Genomic DNA, 19,552 nt, shown 5'->3' with positions numbered 1-19,552 from the left:
CGTTCAATAAAAATTTTGTTCGTTCACAAAAAAACGATAACCTTCTCCTTGTAAAAAATAGCCATGTATCGAAGTTTACAAAATATTAACTTAACTGAACAAGAGTTAAAGAAAACTTTTAAAACTCACAACAATGATTCTAATTTGTTAAATCATATTTTCTAAAACTACAAAATTAAACAATCTTAAATACCATTTCAAGAAAAACCTTAAATGAAATCTGAATATTTCTTAATTATGTTTCATTTAATTTTTTTCATGTTATTTTATTCTTTTGTGTAATTTTTTTAGGTTTTCGAATAAATTGTTACATTCGCTACTACTATTAATTTAGCAATAACTTTATATCTAGGTTTAACTCAAAGTTTAACTATGATTATTATTTTCTAATCATCAAATTTATCGGCAAACATGTCTGTTTTATGCTTAGTAAAACCTGGATGATTTTTACCTAGATTTTACCTGGATCATTCGTTTCTTGATTTTTTTACTACGATTTTTACCTGGATTTTTACCTTAAGTATTTTCACCTAGATTTTTACCTGGATTATTCTTACCTTGATTTTTAATTGAATCATTTTTATCTGAATTTTTACCTGGATTTTAACCTAAATGTGTACCTGGATCATTTGGACCTGGATTTTCATCTGGATCATTTTTACCTTGATTTGTACCGTGATAATTTCTCCCTGGATCATTTTTATCTGGATTTTTACCTTGCATAGAATCACTAACTATGGGATTTATGCAACAATTTAGGACACACATTGAGAACAGACAAACAAACAAAGTATATAGATAAGGCATGATGCATTTATGTGTGCAGCCTAAAAAATATAAATATTTCATCGGATCAATGGATTTAAGGAATTGTTAAAAATTACACCTAAACCCCAAATGGGAATTACAATACTTCACTTACAATTACAATTGGGGCAACATGTTTTTTTCAAATATGCAAACAATCCCTTTAAAGAAAAGGGTTAAAATATTAACAATGAGTGGCTTGAAGTAATTGTCGCTTTAAAAAAGTATTTTTTTTTTGTTTGAAAAATATGGATTTTAAGATTAATTTTATTTCAACTTGGAGACAATATTTAATCCTTTTCAAACTTCCAAAATGTTTAAACATTATTCCCATGCATTTTTTTCAGCTGTAACTGTTAAATTAAAGTATTGGAGCCTCCTTTACTCTTTAGGGCGGTCAGCCCGCTCTCTCATAGTTTTATAAAAATTTCTCATTTATAAAACAACAAATATAGAAGTTTCAAAATGTTTCCATCTGATATCATATTAAAATTTAAAAATATTGTAAAATTAAAGAAAATAAATTATTAAAGTTAAAAATAAAAATTTCTCATTTAAGACTAATAATGAAAATTTATGCAAGTTTTATTTTTTATTTTTTGGTAATTTAAAATACTTAATAGTTCATCTTCTTTCAGTTATTGACTTCAGAAATACGCAGCATGCACTTAAGTAAAACCAATGTTCAACAGGATTAAATTATTATTTTTTTTTCTAACATGGGCATTCTAGATATAAGTTTCAGGGTTACTGTTAAATTTAAAATCCTGAATAATATGGTTAAACATACATTGCTGAAGTTTGTTGACCCTGACTGTGTATGTGCGAATCTACAGGACAAAATGAAAAAACAATTGGATAGAGGAAGGATTCAAACAACTAAGGACCAAGATTCAAGAAGACATTCTTTGGAAAGAATTTTTGGGATGTACAAAACTATCCTATATTTATTCGTCATTTAGAAATATCTGGGCCAATAGAAAATATAAAATCAATCTCTTGTGCGCATAACTGTACCCCTCCCCCCCTCTTCTAAATAATCTAAAAAAGTATCAATGTCATGTTTCGAGATCCACAGTCGAAGGGACTTCAGAGCAATGAATTGATATAATTGAGAGGTATTAAACATCTATTTTCAATATTAAAGACAATTTACAACAAATCAAAGACTTCAAAAACAAAGATACTCATTAATGGAGAATATTTTTAATTATAAGACTTTTTCTTGAAAAAGTGTGGAGTTAGACCTTTCTTAAAACCACCTAAAATTATGATATGAATTACAATGAATTAAGTTGCAACTTGAAACAGAGAAGTTTAAAATCTATTATGGTTTTTTGTTAAAAAACGTAGCTTATATCCCGGATTTGTGACTGTGGCGTTAATATCAAGCGTTTGTGACTGCAATAGCGTTTACATATTGCGTTTGTGACTGTGGCGTTAAAATTGTTCGTTTGTGACTATGGCATTTATGTTTGTATTTGTGGCGTTTATATTTTGTATTCGTGACTATGGCATTTATAATTTATCTTTGTGACTATGGCGTATTGATATGAAGATGATGTCTGGAGGGATATTCACCAAAATTTGTTGCTCGATCAAATATTGAAATATTTCACAGTTTCTACATGTGTATAGAGAAGCCCAGGGGAATATTAAGCTTTCTATTCTTTCCATCAAGGTTCCCCGATAAACCGGGGGAAATATATCCTGGGGGAAACTTTACTTTTACAAATATAATTCATGCTCATTTTTTCTTGCAAGCATAAGATTCAAGGTTCAAGATTCAAGATTCAAGGTTCAAGATTCAAGATTTAAGATTCAAGATTCAAGATTTAACATTCAAGAATCAAGATTCAAGATTCAAGATTCAAGGTTCAAGATTTAAGATTCAAGATTCAAGTTTCAAGATTCAAGATTCAAGATTCAAGATTCAAGATTCAAGATTCAAGATGGCAGAAAAGAATAAAAGTTTACCAAGAATTCCAAACTGTATCCATGACTGTCACATTGAGTCGTGTTTATCACTTTAAAGGGAATGTGCGTGAAAGGTGGTTAAAGTTATGCCAAAAAAGATTTGATTTCAGCGCTTAAGAGACACCCGACCCCATCCTCTTTTAAAATTGAAGAGGAGTCCCTTTAACCCCTCCCTGTAAAATGTGGTTGGTTCCCATAGTTCCTCGGGTAAAAACTTCACAAATTGGCGAAACTTTTAAAGTTTTTAAACTTTCTTGTCACAGAATAAAAATGTAATAATCTTAAAACTGTAGTCAACTATGTTTTCTTAATTTTAGAGGATTTTATGTTCTGAGTTGAACTGTCAAGGGGTATTTTGTTATTGTCTAACAATTCAAAAGGATTTTGAAAAAAAATACTTGGAACTGCAAGAAAAAATAAAATAAAACATATATATATAATTAAGCATACATATGTATTGCCAAAGTTAAATTGTATCTCAAACATAATTATCTATAATTTAATTGTGCAAATCCGTTTTGCCACAAAATCAAACGTATGAGGAAAAATTAAGAAATAATTTAGTACGTTTCTTTTATATTTACTAAAATGGAAATAAAATTTAAAAAATTGAATTTTTTATGGTTTTCTGCTTGATTGATCGAAAAAGAGATGGGGGGGGGGGCGTTAACATGTATTCATTGATTCAGAATATTGGACGCTGGTCTGAAAATTCACAACCCTGAGTAAGAAATTAAGACGTTGGTTGAACCGTTTACATGAGGTTGTCATTATTTAACATCTAAAAAACTGCACACTGATAAAAATTTGGAAATAACCTTTAGCAAAAGAACAATTTTTATTTAAAGGAAGTGACTGACTATGTAACATATTTGAGCTGAAAGTGCAGTATTTTAGGAAAACTTTAGGATTCATTTTAAGGTGTACAATTTTTAAATAAGAGCGTAAAGTCGTTTGTAATATTTTACCAGTTGTTTCAGATAGCAAAAGAAACGTTTTTAACAATTTTCTAATAACCCGGACAAAACATTGAAAAAAATATTTATAAACTGATTTGCTGTCTGGAACATATTTCTAAAAAATTAAGTATGGCTGAAAGCCATAGTAGAACCGTAGAATCGATAATTTCACTATCACTATTACCTTTGCTGTTTCTAATTTTTTCTTGGCAGATTTCTTCTAAATGTCGTCTTCACAATTAAAATTAAGTAATTCCCCAACAAGCGACCCTAGCTAAACGAATTTAAATAAAATGAATTTCAATAACTTGTTTCCAATGATAAAAGCTGATTATTTTCCTCAACCTGTTTGTAAATATGCAACTAGTTTGTGGAATAGTATTTGTTACATCTTTTGTCAATGTTATTCAAGAATTGTAAAAAAAAACTTTCTTCAGCTGGTTGAAACAACTGGTGAAATATTACAAACGACTATTCACTCTTATTTAAAAACTTTGTGTCTCATTGGTATCAAATGAATCCTCTAAAGTTTTTATCTACAATACTGCATTCTCAGTTCAAATATGTTACATAGTGGGTCTGTCTCTTTAAATAAAAACGGATTAGACAGATAGGCAAGGGAAGGTTATTGTCGATTTTTAGGCAGGTTAATTTTGTATATTCCTACTGATAGGGAAACCCATAGTTCTAAATTAGGATTTTAGAGAAAAGAGTATTTGGTTAGGTTTTATTTTGCTTTCAAGCATGAAGATAATCCAACATCGCATTTTTGTGATGTACAAATACAGTTATGCAGACTGCAGTACTGCAGTTTATAAAATTAATGTAAACAAACTTAGTTCTGGTCTCTCTGCCATAAGACAATGACTACCTCTCCTATCCTATCTGTGGGGCCTCATACAATGACAACCTCTCCTATCCTATCTGTGTAATCTGTGGCCGGCCTCAAACGCAAGTTTAGAACAATATACATGTTGCACAAGGTTCAATTTAAACTTCTCTAACAAAATAATTGCAATTATAGTTCAATATCAAAAATACAAATTAAAAAGACTGCAAACAGAAATGGAGGCTTTGCTTGAACAGTGTCATTAAGCTGATTCTCAATGCTTATTGGTCTTCTTTAAAGTTATAACTTTATCAATAAAGTCGTCTCCCTATTTCAGAGTTTTCTAGTAATCACTCAACTGGGTGAAATAGGTCTGTGTAAACTGCACAGTTGATGTGTCCTATGTTCATTGGACTATTTAAATTCATGAATTAAGTGTCAAAGTCGAGTTCTTTATTATTTATTTTTAAAAATCTTAAAGTATAACTTAAATTATAAATATAATAATTAATAATAATTGTTAAGTTAACCTTTGTGAGTCATTCATTGCACTTATTACGTTGCTAAAGGAATTGAGTCTTTGACACAAACTCTGATTATCTAATTCATATATCTCTGCAACCCAATGTCGTAGACCTTAGAAATTTCAAACTATGAATTCTGTTGCATCAAATTAATTTAGTTTGAAATATCAAAAGTCTACAACATCAAGTTCGATAGATATAAGGATTAGAAAATTTGAGTTTATGTCAAAGACTCAATTCCTTTGGTGATAATCTCTCCTAATTAAATACTCTTTCAAAAAAATCAGGTGAATTCAATAGTTGTATTCATCTCTTTCCAGATCCTCTTTCCTCACTTCTCCATTCCTAAATTTCAAACTTAAATTCCTAATTAAGTATAAAGAGGGTTTAAATTAATACATTTTCAACCTTGAAATATATTTCTATATATTTGTTTGATATTTTTTTAAATTACAACTGATATATTAAAGAAACATATACATACATAAAACTTGCATGATAAATATAAAATATTTAAAACATATTTTTAAGACAATATTTACCACATCTACAAATTGGCCTACGAACAGGACATCAAGTTAACATTTTTATTATTCCATCTGGCAATACTTTCAAGCATTGAAGGATTGATTGAAGACAGTAAAACAAGATTTTCATTCACTTAGCTTTGAAAAATAGAGATTTATCAATTGATTTGTGCAATATATTCAGATCTTGCTATGCACCGTATACCGAACAGAGGATCCGGTTGCATATTTTATCGATTCTTAATTCAGAATCGAATCCTGGATCAGAAGTAGGTCATGGATTTGAAACCGGAAACGTTTTATCAATTACCACTGAACGGTCTCAGAATCCGGATTAACAATATCCGTCATGACATCAACGATTGTGTTAAACCACAGGTTATTTACCAAGAATGATGTCACATCGCCCGGTTTGTTAGTCAACAAATTGAACTGTAGGAAAAAGAACCGGAGCTGGGATCTTCAGAATGGGATCCCGACTGCTTAATCCGAATATACAATGTGGACACTTAATTTCTTGCTTAATCCACACTTTTTGGGATATAGTAGAGAAAAATCAAAAACCGGTTTTTCAAAATTTGAGAGTCCCTTCCGTTTTTGTTTGATAATCTTAAATGGCGCGAAAAATTTCAAATTTCCCGGCTTCTGATACGCGACTCTAATTGATTGAATTTTATACACTTTTCAGGATACAAGTTCAAGATTAGGTTAGTCTTGAGATTGAGAAAAAGGGAGGATCACGCATTGATCTCGATATCCACCATTCTAAAGTTCCCAGCTCTGGTTGACCTTATTAGATAGCGTTTTCTTCATTATTTCACAAATAAGTTCAGAAACAACACAAAACTTTCTTCCGGTGTTTTCTTCGTCTTGCCTTTCCAAAGACCCCTTCTGTCACTTTTCCCGTTCTAATGTGTAATTAAAAAAAAAGTTATGTAAATAAGTAAATTCTAATTTACAGACATTTTACGTGATAAACTTAAAGCTCTCTGTCAGCCATAATTGCATAGACAATGTTGAGATATTTCGACCAAAAGTAAAATAAATTGTGAATAAAATAGTTAAGCATCTAGAAAAAAAATGCAAGAAAAAAAAACCGGAGACTATTCTTCGATTAAACTGTGCTTTCCAGCTGAGTTTTAAATAATTTTCCTCAAAAGTTTTAAATATTTTATCAACACTATGAACCAAAATGTTATTGCAAATATTGAGTAATATTCAATTACTCATGCTAAACTTAAACTAGAAACAACCGTGTAAATGTAAATGCCTGCCAAGGCTACAAAAAGTATTTGTGTCTTGCTGAGTTGAAAACAAAGCCAAGACGTAATCACACACGGTGGGGTATTTTAGGGGGTCAGGGTGGGGAACTGGTTTTGTCACAATACTCCTTATAAAATGCATTTGTCATGGTGAGAATGGACAAAATTAATATATTCTGATAATCTTTTTATTTACAAACATTGTTTGAATTGTTATAGCTAGCATTGATTTATAATGATTTCAATTTATGATTACATTTCCCGTTCATAAATTTATTCTAGAATGGATCCTGTAAACCTGCAATATATTTAGATGTCGTCTTTGTATCAAGGAGCTATTTGGGAAGAAAAACATATATTTTATAGTAAAAGCACAAGGTTTCGGGATAATCTAAATATATAAAGAAAATAATTAGGGCCGTCAGCAGCACGCTAAAACCTTGATTTAGTCAAAGTAGCGTACTACCCTAGTACCCCACTGTGTGTCACCTCAAATTTGGAATTTCTAATTCTTTCATCGTTCACTTTTGAATTTCAAACTATGAGTTCAATTAGTTAAATTAATATATATATCATATATCAAATTGCAAATATATAGGGATTATAAAATTAGAGTTTGAGGTAAGTAATCAATTTCTTTAGTTGTGGTTTATCCTACAGTGGGACCCATAAAACTCTGGAACAGGAAGACGACTGTTAGAATCAAGCTTTTATCTTTTATTTTCAAAGGAAGAAGAAACACAGTAATTGTCACATTGTGCAGTTTTAACAGGCCCATTTTACTTGATAAGTTTATTTACAAGCTAAAGGTAAAACTGTTGGCTTTAAAGAAACATCAATTACATATTAGGGGGCTTACTGTAGGACCTTTTTCCCAATTCTTCAAAGTATTGTTTTGTTTTCTTATTATACCTGTCTATGATCTGGCACCTTTCTGAACCTCCTACGATACGGCAAAAGCTCTCAACGGTCAACTCATTATTCTTCCGATCCAGGTATAGTAGAAATCCGCCGTACATCCCTAAATTATGTACAGGGTTACCCAAAAAGGCTTAGACTCTTTAGATATGAGGATTTCAAGTTTAATTGAAGTCTTCTGACTTGAATGGCTTATTTATTGGTTTGGCAAAGTTGATAGTTGCAGGGAGTCATGAAAATAAGGAAACAGGTTGCATGCAGGGAGTCTTGAATATACGGAAACAGGCTGCAGGGAGTCATCAATATACGGAAACAGACAGCAGGGAGTAATGAATTTAAGGAAACAGACTGCAGGGAGTCATGAATATACGGAAACAGGCTGCAGGGAGTCATGAATATAAGGAAACAGGCTGCAGGGAGTCATAAATATAAGGAAACAGACTGCAGGGAGTCATGAATATAAGGAAACAGGCTGCAGGGAGTCATGAATATAAGGAAACAGGCTGCAGGGAGTCATGAATATAAGGAAACAGACTGCAGGGAGTCATTAATATAAGGAAACAGACTGCAGGGAGTCATAAATATACGGAAACAGGCTGCAGTCATGAATATAAGGAAACAGACTGCAGGGAGTCATTAATATAAGGAAACAGACTGCAGGGAGTCATAAATATACGGAAACAGGCTGCACGGAGTCATCAATATAAGGAAATAAAGTGGAGGGAGTCATGAATATTAGGAAACAGACTGCAGGGAGTCATGAATATAAGGAAATATACTGCATGGAGTCATGAATATAAGGAAACAGACTGCAGGGAGTCATGAATATAAGGAAACAGACTGCAGGGAGTCATAAATATACGGAAACAGGCTGCACGGAGTCATCAATATAAGGAAATAGACTGCAGGGAGTCATGAATATAAGGAAATATACTGCAGGGAGTCATGAATATAAGGAAACAGACTGCAGGAAGTCATGAATATAAGGAAACAGGCTACAGGGAGTCATGAATATAAGGAAACAGACTGCAGGGAGTCATGAATATACGACTGCTGGGAGTCATCAATATAAGGAAACAGGCTGTTTAAATTCCGTAAAAACGTCTCTGAAGCCACCCTGTACTTTGTGACCTTTTAGCGCCTGTCTTGATTCAACGCACAATTGAATGAGAGAAGCAAATTCATTTGGTTCAAATACAAGAAATTCAAACCATGTTTGTTCTTCTCAATAGCTATTCATTAAGAGGAGTTATGATTGAAAACAGGTAAGATATCAATCAAACGTTATTTACTTTACTTGGACGGGCAAGTTTATTGGGCATACTGTATCATGTATTTACCTGGAACAGGATAAAAAACAGCACTATCCTCGCATCTTTCCCATAGTAGAGATATCTCAAGTTTCAAGGGGAGTGTTTTAATAATATTTTATTTAACTTAGATCAGACCAGACAAAACTAAATCAAATAATCTCAGTGAAAAAAAAAATTCAATTGAGTGTAGGACAGAAACCTGTAAAGTCAAAAACACGAAAAATCTTGATCTATGGTTCGGTTGGAGATTGGAGAATAAAACCATTGGGGGTTTGTCCTATTCAAGAAGTTCTAAAAATCTGAACAGTTTTGAAAATTTAAAAGTCTGCTATTTACTCTATTTCAATAAAGTAAAGTTTTACTCTGACCGTCAGATAAAAGCAAAAACAAAACACAAGGATACCGATCATTGATCAAAAAGTGAAGTATTCAAAACAACAACAAAAATTATCTAATAATAATAATAATATGGACTTAGGCAAGAGAAAGGGGGGTTGGATTAACTTTAATTATTTTTAAATAATCCCCGCCTTAGGTAGTGACTGTCCATTCTTCTCCAGAAGTTCCTCAACTAATTCACAGATAATTTTGTGTAAAGATTGTTCAATAGCTTCAATACTTTCCTAAACTATCATTTATTTATTTCAATTCAAGGGCCTACCTACCAACGAAATTACCAAAAGAAACCTCCATATTTCAATAATATAATTTGTATTGCTCATGTATCATATGTACACTTAAGATCATTTATTCAGAGCAGAGGGTTGACAAAGTCATAACATACTAGAGACATTGTAATATTAACTTCATTATGATCGGGAAAAAATTAAGCCTCTGATAGAAAAAGTGTGAAGTGTTTTTTTTAAAACCCTTTATTATTAATAAATATGATGAATAATAATTATTTTATCGTATTCTATTATTAATCTTTGAATCAATTAACTAGATATAAATGGCAGTATTCCTTATTTTCTTCCACTGCTGAGGGGATCTTCAATAACTCAAGAATATTAGTACTGCAGCCTACACAAAAACAGTGTACTGTATAGGTAAATGTAAAGGTTTTTGTACAGGACCGTGTACAGTTTAGTGTACAGGATAAGTGTACTATATAGGATCGTGAACAGTTCAGTGTACAGGATAGTATAAAGTGTATTAATGTAGGACAGTGTACAGTTTAATGTACAGGATAGTATAAAGTGTACAATATAAGATAGTGTACAGTTTAGTGTACAGGATAGTATAAAGTGTACTATATAGGATAGTGTACAGTTCAGTGTACATGATAGTATAAAGTGTACTATATAGGATAATGTACAGTTTAGTGTACAGGATAGTATAAAGTGTACTATATAGGATAGTGTACAGCTTAATGTACAGTATAGTATAAAGTGTACTATATAGGATAGTGTACAGTTTAGTGTACAGGATAGTATAAAGTGTACTATATAGGATAGTGAACAGTTTAGTGTACAGGATAGTATAAAGTGTACTATATAGGACAGTGTAGAGTTTAATGTACAGGATAGTATAAAGTGTACTATATAGGATAGTGAACAGTATAGTGTACAGGATAGTATAAAGTGTACTATAAAGGATAGTAAACAGTTTAGTGTACAGGATAGTATAAAGTGTACTATATAGGATAGTAAACAGTTTAGTGTACAGGATAGTATAAAGTGTACTGTATAGGATAGTGAACAATTTAGTGTACAGGATAGTATAAAGTGTACTATATAGGATAGTGTACAGTTAAGTGTACAGGATAGTATAAAGTGTACTGTAAAGGATTGTGTACAATTTAGTGTACAGGATAGTATAAAGTGTACTATAAAGGATAGTGTACAGTTTAGTGTACAGGATAGTATAAAGTGTATTATATAGGATAGTTTACAGTTCAGTGTACAGGATAGTATAAAGTGTACTATACAGGATAATGAACAGTTTAGTGTACAGGATAGTATAAAGTGTACTATATAGGATAATGAACAGTTTAGTGTACAGGATAGTATAAAGTCTACTATATAGGATAATGTAAATTGTACTGCACAGGCTAGTGTAACGAGTACTATAACGGATAGTGTACAGTATATACTGTACAGGAAAGTGTACAGTAAACTGTACAGGTTAGTTTAAAGTGTATTGCACAGGATAGTTTATACAGTACTCAACAGGATATTGCACAGTTTACTGTACAGGATAGTATACAGTGTACTGTACAGGATAGTTTTCAAAGTACTGTACATAATAGTCTACAGTGTAATGTACAGGATAATGTTAAGTGTACTGTACAGAATAGTGTAAAATGTACTGTACAGACCAGTGTAACGTGTACTGTACAAAAAAGTGTATAGCATACAGTACATGATAGTGTACAGTGTATTATATAGCATTAGTGTAAAGTGTACTGTAAAAGGTAGTGTAAAGTGTACTATTATACAGGATAGTGTACAGTGTACTGTAATGAATAATGTGAAGTGAACTGTACAGAATAGTGTACAGTGTACATTGTACTATACAGAACAGTTTACATTGTATTGTACAGAACAGTGTACAGCATACTGTACGGGATAATGTAAAGTGTACTGTACAGGATAGTGTACAGTGTACTAATAAGCATTTGTGTACAGAACACTGTACAGGTTAGTGTACTATACACGTGTACAGTGTCCTATACAGGATAGTGCAGAGTGTATTGTACAGGGTAGTGTACATAAACATGAGAAAAAGTAGAATTTGTACCGTCTACAAACAATTGTATAAATTACCTTTCTCCAAAGCTAAACTGTAAGGAGTTTTATCCTCTTTATTTGTCAAGCTTCTAAATCCAAGAAATATGTTTACACTAGGAACAGTTATGTTATGTATAACACATATAATGTACTGCAGATTGTTGGAGGACCATAACCAACTTTACTATTTGAATTACATTCTAAGAGATATAGAAGTTAGAACTAAGAAGGGGGAAATAGTCACAAAATACCCCTAGTCTTGGCACTTCCAGAATGTGGTCTGCCTTTTTCTGCTTTTGATATCACTAAATTCTTCATATTTGGTTTAGATTTCGGTAATTCTGGTTTCATTTAATAAAATTATTTAATAAAATCTTCACGTATTTGCAGTATCTCCGGTAAAGAATGCAGACCACTTTTTGGAAATCTGAGGACTCGGAGAATTTTGTAGTTATTGTTTTAAGTAAGAAAGTGAATTAAGTTGACTCCTGAATGTCCCAAATAAATTAAAAGATCAAAGACGACATTTAAATTGTCTTATATTCCTTGTTTTAGATATTTGTTTTTGTCATATTAGGACAACACAGCAAGTAACTACAGTTATAATTGAAAACAAACAATATCTAATATAAAAATAATTTTAATAATAAAACTGTAAAGACTGTAGTACACTGAGACCATCCAAGTATAAATATTCCTTGCCTGAAGGCATTCAGTTCTAGTAATCTTCTAAGAACAGACTCTTCTGCATCTGGAAAAGACAACTTTGTATCTGTAGTACTGTACTGTTAAAGTGTAATTTTAATTTTCACAGAATAAACCTGGAAAAAGTACAACCCTAATTATTTTTTCCTGAAAATCCAGATAAACACAAATAAATAGCTGCTATAAAGGCATTTATTTTACCTTAAAAAATACCCCAATAAGTGAACGGTCCCTTTAATTGTAAATGAGTAAAGAACTATATCATATTACGTTACGTTGATACGTTGATAGTTTCTCCGCGAAGGGTTGGCCCTCGCACTGACCCCTGGGGTACTCCACTAGTAATAAAGGAAGCCAGTTAGAGTACTCCCCATTTAACACAACTCTTTGTTGTCTATCTGACAACCATTCTTTTATCCAACCTTGTATTTGTTCTGAAATACAATGCTTCTCAAGTAACACTTCTAATTTACGATTCAAAGGCTTTCAGCAAAGTCTAGATATAAAATGTCCACTGAGTTGCCTTGATCTATCAATTCTGTCCCTATTTCAAGTACTCAAGTAAATTTGTTAGGCATGAGCGCTTATTAACAAAAACCATGCTGAGATGAAAAAAAACAAGTTCATTATCTTTTAAATGTTCAACCAAAGCATCTCTTAGTATAGACTCCATAACTTTACATAAAATTGATGTCAAAGATTTACCAGGCTCAAACTAAGATCCCTCTTTGAAAATTGGGGTTATATTTGCTAATTTCTAATCACTTGGGACAAATCCCTTAATCAGAGATCTTTGAAAAATAACAGATAAAGGAGAATAAACTTCAGATGAGAGTCTAGGCGCAAAAAAAGGCTTTAATTTATCAAGTTTATCTTTCACTATCTATTATTTAACAGAATGGAGTTCGTTACCTTTTTTTGTACATGAATAAAGAACTTTATCTATCACTGTATCAGAATAAAATACTTTACCTTAATTTGTACATTAGAGAAGTACTAAACCATCAGAATAAAGTACTTTACCTTAATTTGTACATTAGAGAAGTACTAAACCATCAGAATAAAATACTTTACCTTAATTTGTACATTAGAGAAGTACTAAACCCATCAGAATAAAGTACTTTACCTTAATTTATACATTAGAGAAGTACTAAACCATCAGAATAAAGTACTTTATCTTTATTTGTACATTAGAGAAGTACTAAACCATCAGAATAAAGTACTATACCTTAATTTATACATTAGAGAAGTACTAAACAATCAGAATAAAGTTCTTTATCTTAATTTATACATTAGAGAAGTACTAAACCATCAGAATAAAGTACTTTACTTTAATTTGTACGTGAGAAAAGTACGAAACCATCCGAATAAAGTACTATACCTTTATTTGTACATTAGAGAAGTAATAGACCATCAGAATAAAGTACTATACCTTAATTTGTACATTACAGAATTACTAAACCATCAGAATAAAGTACTTTACCTTTATTTGTACATTAGAGAAGTAATAAACCATCAGAATAAAGTACTATACCTTAATTTGTACATTAGAGAATTACTAAACCATCCGAATAAAGTACTTTACCTTAATTTGTACATAAGAGAAGTACTAAACCATCAGAATAAAGTACTTTATCTTTATTTGTACATAAATTAAGTACTAATTATATATATATATATATATATATTTGTATGTATGTATATATATTTATGTTAGCTATAGCTGCCCTGACGGCTAAACCGAATTGACTGATTTTTTTAAAGGAAATAATAGATATTCTAGAGGTAACTAAGGCTAAAAAATTAAAAATATTTTTTCAAAGATGGATTTTTTTTCAAAATTAGATTTTTTTTAAATTTCACGGGCAACGCCTGGCACCTCAGCTAGTAATCCAGAGAATATTAGACTATAAGTGCACTTTTGGGCACAGTTAATACTGATATTATGGAACCTCTATCAAAAGCTTCTCCTGTTTAATATACAGAGTACAGTTGGATACAGTTTATTAATGATCCTGTACAGTGCTCTTGTATAATGTACAATATACAGAGTACAGTTGGATACAGTTTATTAATGATCCTGTACAGTGCTCTTGTATAATGTACAAAGTATACAGAGTACAGCGTAAAATGCAGCATGTACTGTTTATATTGTTCAGGCGGCATGTATAGGCCTCTTGCCATGAGCCCCCCTATAATGAGCATTGTTTGAACTATCTTTAAAAGCTCATGTCCTCTCTGCAAAGGGGACATGAGCTGTACAGTGTACAGTGTACATGTACCGTTTACACTTTGCACGTACTACAATGTACTTAGGACATGTACGGCTTACCCTATTCATGTACTGTGTACGTAGTTAATGCATTACTTAGAAATAAACAAGTCTTTGCGCAAACTCAAATTTTTTAATCCTTATGTCTTTGCAACCTAATGTCGTAGGCCTTAGATATTTTATACAATGAGCTCCGCTAGAACAAATAATCTATGTTATAAATATCAATGGTTACGCCATCAGATTGTAAAGATATGGTCATTAGAAAATCTAAGTTTGTGAAAAAGACTTGATTCCTGAGTTTCTAACCTTGTTTGATCAAATCAAAAAATTTTTTGTTCTGAACATGAACATTTTCATGAAGTTCCTCTCTGTTCACATTTATCTCTATATCGACACACATTTCAAATCTAAACCAGATACTTTTTTGATGAAAAATGTGCAGAATTAAACTCATTTTAATTTGATAACCAATCTCAAACAACAAATATTTATATATAAATTTTATAAAATAGAAATATAAAATAGTGTTATCTATGCACTACATATATTGGAAAAACATCTTAATCTTAAAAACCAACCTATTAAGATCAAAACTTTTGTTTGGAATACTCGATCAACAAAATAAAATAAAATAAAAAATATAATAAAACAAAATAAAATATAATAAAATAAAATAAAATAAAATATATTATGCTATTTTTTATATACATAAATGATTTGATTGGCCTTTCTTTCCTTAGTTTTTATTTGTTTTTTGGCAAAATATATTTTTTATGGTTTTTAACTATATGCACATACAATACAGATACAAGAAAACTCCTTTATTCACTGAGTGAGTAATGACTCACACTATATGATTCATACGGTAACCACTCTAGCTTTCATTGGGCGAGGTAAAGGAGGTTAACCTAACAAATGCACCATGACAACTTCAAAATATGAACAGCTGTTTGCAACTTATCGTAAGACGTAGTGCAGATATTGATTGGATATTATCAGGCTTTTCAATCTGGAATTTCAACTGCTTTGTACTCAAGTATTTATTCTCATACCATAAAAAAGGTTGGTACACGTAGTGAAATTTATAAAAAATTGAGAAAAAAAATAAAAATCAAAGGAATGAATACACCATACAACATCCCACCCACTGAACTTCCGACCTACTGCAATATCGGACCTACACCAGCTGTTTATTTTTGTATTATTTGAGGGATTTAAGTTAGGCTAGAAATTAAGACAATTGTTCTGGGCCGAGCGCCGCGGCTAGGACAGGCTAGGTGGCCGGGCGCTGCGGCCACAATTCCATGTAGCAGCATTAAAACCTCATGCTAGTAGGTCGGATGTGTAGTATAGCGGATTTGGCGTATGTCAGAAGTGGAGTATAGAGGATTTGCGTAGGTCGAAAAATACACCAAATCAAAGTCTGGGCTTTGTTATTGTTTTGTTAAAGACGACTAATAAATAAACAAATGAGACGCGGTATTCTAAGTTTATCTGCGCTTGTATTTTATCCAAAACTACAAAAACTATGTGCTCTGGATGAATTAAGACCGATAATGGAGGACGAGAAGCTGTTTGCCTGGTCAGGATTGCATCCGGGAACGGAGGGAGATGTTGGAGAAAAAATAAAACGGCTGAGGGGAAATATAAAGATACTAAAACCAGGGGAACGGTTTTCTAGTCAAATAACTCATCTTCTAGTTGGTAGCCTGGGACGAACTGAAAAAGTCGAATCAGCCCTCGCGGCAGGAATACCGATCCTTCATGTCACATACATCACAGACAGCCATAGAATGGAACGTTGGTTGGAGGAGGAGGGGTATGATCTGGGACACTCAAGGTATGAAAGTATGATTTTAAAAGCCAAAGTCTATCTACCCCCTTTGAACATAAGAAGGAAAACAAGAAAAGATGGCGGAGTGTTTAAGAATTGGAAAGTCCTAGTGCTCATGGAGAACCAGAAGAAGAAAGAAACCTTAGATAATGTTATCAAGTTAGGAGGAGGAGAGGTTATGAAGTGGACAGCCAGGCACTTGGATGACATGAATATTGAAAACCTCAGTTTAACTCATCTCTTCATGGATCCAACAATGCTGATAAACCCAACCTTAGTTAACTTCTTTGTCAAGAACTACTCCTGCGGTAAGATTCAGGTCACATCCATAATCTACATTACAAATCTGCTCACCAAACAGACGGTGTCGAATATAGGACACTTTAATATACTAAAGACTAGTATAATAAAGGCTTCATTAGAACCAGAGTCACAAAGTAGAGATTTGATCCTGTCTAAAGCGGCAGCGTATACCCAACTACTTTCAAAGTCCAATGTTGAAGGATTTAAAACCATGGTTACCTCCACCTCCCCAACCTCGCGTTATTGTCAAAGGAGAAATTCTAGCCAAGTGTCAAATTCTAAATCTTTACTTGACAAGAGGAACCAGAGTTTATCAAGCGCAAATCTCGTCACATATCCAGTTTCAGATTCGACACATACCACGAGGAAGAGTAATTTAGTTATAAAAAGTAGAGAAGAGATTCATGGCATCAGAGTAATTTCCAATTCATCTGATCCTTTAAACCCTTCAAACCCCTCACTAACTACTCAGTCTTCTAAACCCTCTCCTGTATATTCAATCAGTCCTCCATCAATTCCTGATCATGTCATTGAACCGATCACACCCCGGAGTAAAGATAAGAAACGGTCCTACTCAACCAGACGTGATGACCTCCAATGGTGGACAGATGAGAAGCTGAAACCTAAACCGGAGAACCTCAAGGAGCCCTTTGAAGCCGTGATGGATCTGTGGGCCGACTACAGGGACCCAGACTGGTGTGATCGAAGAGTTCGAGTGCTAAAGTATGGAGACGAACTCAGGAGATTGTACAATGAGAAGCGGAAAATCCGCAAAATTAGTTTGACTTAGTAATAATCGGCCTAGTTAGGACATATTTTAGATATTTTTTTAACATAATTTTGCATAACTCACGGGACAACTGTTCCAGATATAAATTTACGTATAAAGAAAATTGATTTAATTCTCTGTGATAACTTGTGATTTTTATTTATGACAGTCTATTCTTTAATTTTTCAGACTAATGACTCATGTTACTGAATAAAAACACAGGAAGCGAAAATGACGCAAAACAATGGAAAATCTCTCAATTTTGAAAATATGGTAGGAATTAAATTCTATTGATTGCTTTTTTTGAAAACCATATGTGCAAAAAGTAAGGAATAAAATTAAATATGTTTTAAATAGTTATGATTTGATTTTGTTCAAACCTTTTATTTATAAATCTTTTAGAACTTAAATCTAACCGTGAATGCCTAGATAGTAATGCACTCGTAAATATTTGCTTTTGGGAGAAGTTAAAAATAAATTATATTATTCTGCAGTGCTAAGGTCTCTCAATGGATCCGTTGGATCTGGCTTCCTGGATCCGTTGGATTTGGCTTCCTGGATCCGTTGGATCTAGCTTCCTGGATCCGAATTCGCTAAATTATGGGTTTCCGATGATCTGAATCTAAGGGGGCAAAATTTCAACCGAATTCTACATAAAGAACTTTTAAACACAAATCTCACAACTATTGAGAGATTATTTAAAACTAGAGTGCATATAATTCCATCTTATACGATCCGAAAGGTTGATTGATTGATTTTAACATATATTGACCTTGTTGTTGTAAACAGTTAGAAGTAATATGTCAAGTTTTAGAAAAAAATTCATACTGCAGAATGTATACTACAAGGGAGTGTTTATTTTTCGGACATAATATTTTTTTTATGATTTCTGTTATTTACATTTTTTACACCCTAAATGCAGTACACATTTATGAAGTTTAATTTTTTCGTGGGGTCATGTGAGTTGCCACATAAAACTAAGGACCGATCGTCGATCGATTCAGCCTGATTGGATAAAAACAGACAAGCAGAATATAGACATATATATTATATTATGTAAAATATATAAAAATATTGTTTTTAGTATGCTGAGTTTATCCGTCATGTTAGATCTCATATAAAAGATACAGATGTTAGAATAGCTGAGGACACGAGTCAGGTATTGTTTATTTTTAAAAAGTTAATTCTTTGCATTGATCTCTGAAATTATTACGGAGAAAGTGATAAATTGAATTGAATTTAAAATTTGAAGTTTCTTATAAAAGCCTTGCATGCGACGTTGCGAGTGAATTTCTTAAATTTTTGAATTTCTTTTCTTTTTTGGTGGAAAAATAATCAATGTTCTTACTTTTTGCTGACATTTTTCCCTTTTGTCCAAAAAATTAAAAAATTTAATTTGTGTTACAGTTTTAATTTTTGAGCCATGGTTTTTTAGATTCCCAATTTAACCCCCAGCCTCCCTTGGTCCATTCCTATTTCCTCCACGTTCTATACTACAAGGGAGTGTTTATTTTTCGGACATAATATTTTTTTTATGATTTCTGTTATTTACATTTTTTACACCCTAAATGCAGTACACATTTATGAAGTGTAGTTCATGTACACAAAAAGCTCACAATGAAACAGAAAGTGTATTTTCATAAGTATACAATAACCTCTTTCAACCCTGATCTCAACTGGGATTATAAATGGAATAACATGGACCCTTGCTTACTAATCTCTGAGTGGTTCATCTCTAGGCAGCATAAAAATAAACAAACGTTTTTTTAAAAACTTGTTTTTTTCCTTCGTTAAAAATCACTAAATCATGAAGAAATG

The 19,552-nt window shown here is 32.1% G+C and overlaps 2 protein-coding genes across 2 annotated transcripts; one reads left to right on the top strand and one right to left on the bottom strand.

Annotated features, from left to right (window-relative positions):
* Nucleotides 1–6,311: 6,311 nt before the first annotated feature.
* Nucleotides 6,312–15,228, bottom strand: LOC111704201 (uncharacterized). The gene is made up of 9 exons (XM_023476355.1): nucleotides 15,135–15,228; nucleotides 12,824–12,891; nucleotides 12,551–12,633; nucleotides 11,885–11,937; nucleotides 10,081–10,139; nucleotides 9,647–9,739; nucleotides 9,144–9,198; nucleotides 7,798–7,906; nucleotides 6,312–6,531 (listed from the first exon to the last, which is right to left on the bottom strand). Exons 1-9 carry the CDS (start codon nucleotides 15,226–15,228, stop codon nucleotides 6,453–6,455), a joined length of 693 nt encoding a protein of 230 aa, XP_023332123.1. The 3' UTR covers nucleotides 6,312–6,452.
* Nucleotides 15,229–16,304: 1,076 nt separating this feature from the next.
* LOC111704187 (uncharacterized) lies at nucleotides 16,305–17,924 on the top strand. The gene has a single exon (XM_023476341.1). The coding sequence runs from the start codon at nucleotides 16,385–16,387 to the stop codon at nucleotides 17,753–17,755; it is 1,371 nt and encodes a 456-aa protein (XP_023332109.1). The 5' UTR covers nucleotides 16,305–16,384; the 3' UTR covers nucleotides 17,756–17,924.
* The last annotated feature ends 1,628 nt before the right edge of the window (nucleotides 17,925–19,552 follow it).

This window comes from Eurytemora carolleeae, unplaced genomic scaffold, assembly GCF_000591075.1.
Source record: "Eurytemora carolleeae unplaced genomic scaffold, Eaff_2.0 scaffold383, whole genome shotgun sequence".
NCBI classification, from domain to species: Eukaryota; Metazoa; Arthropoda; class Copepoda; order Calanoida; family Temoridae; genus Eurytemora; species Eurytemora carolleeae.
This window is presented reverse-complemented; position numbering and strand designations above follow the sequence as displayed.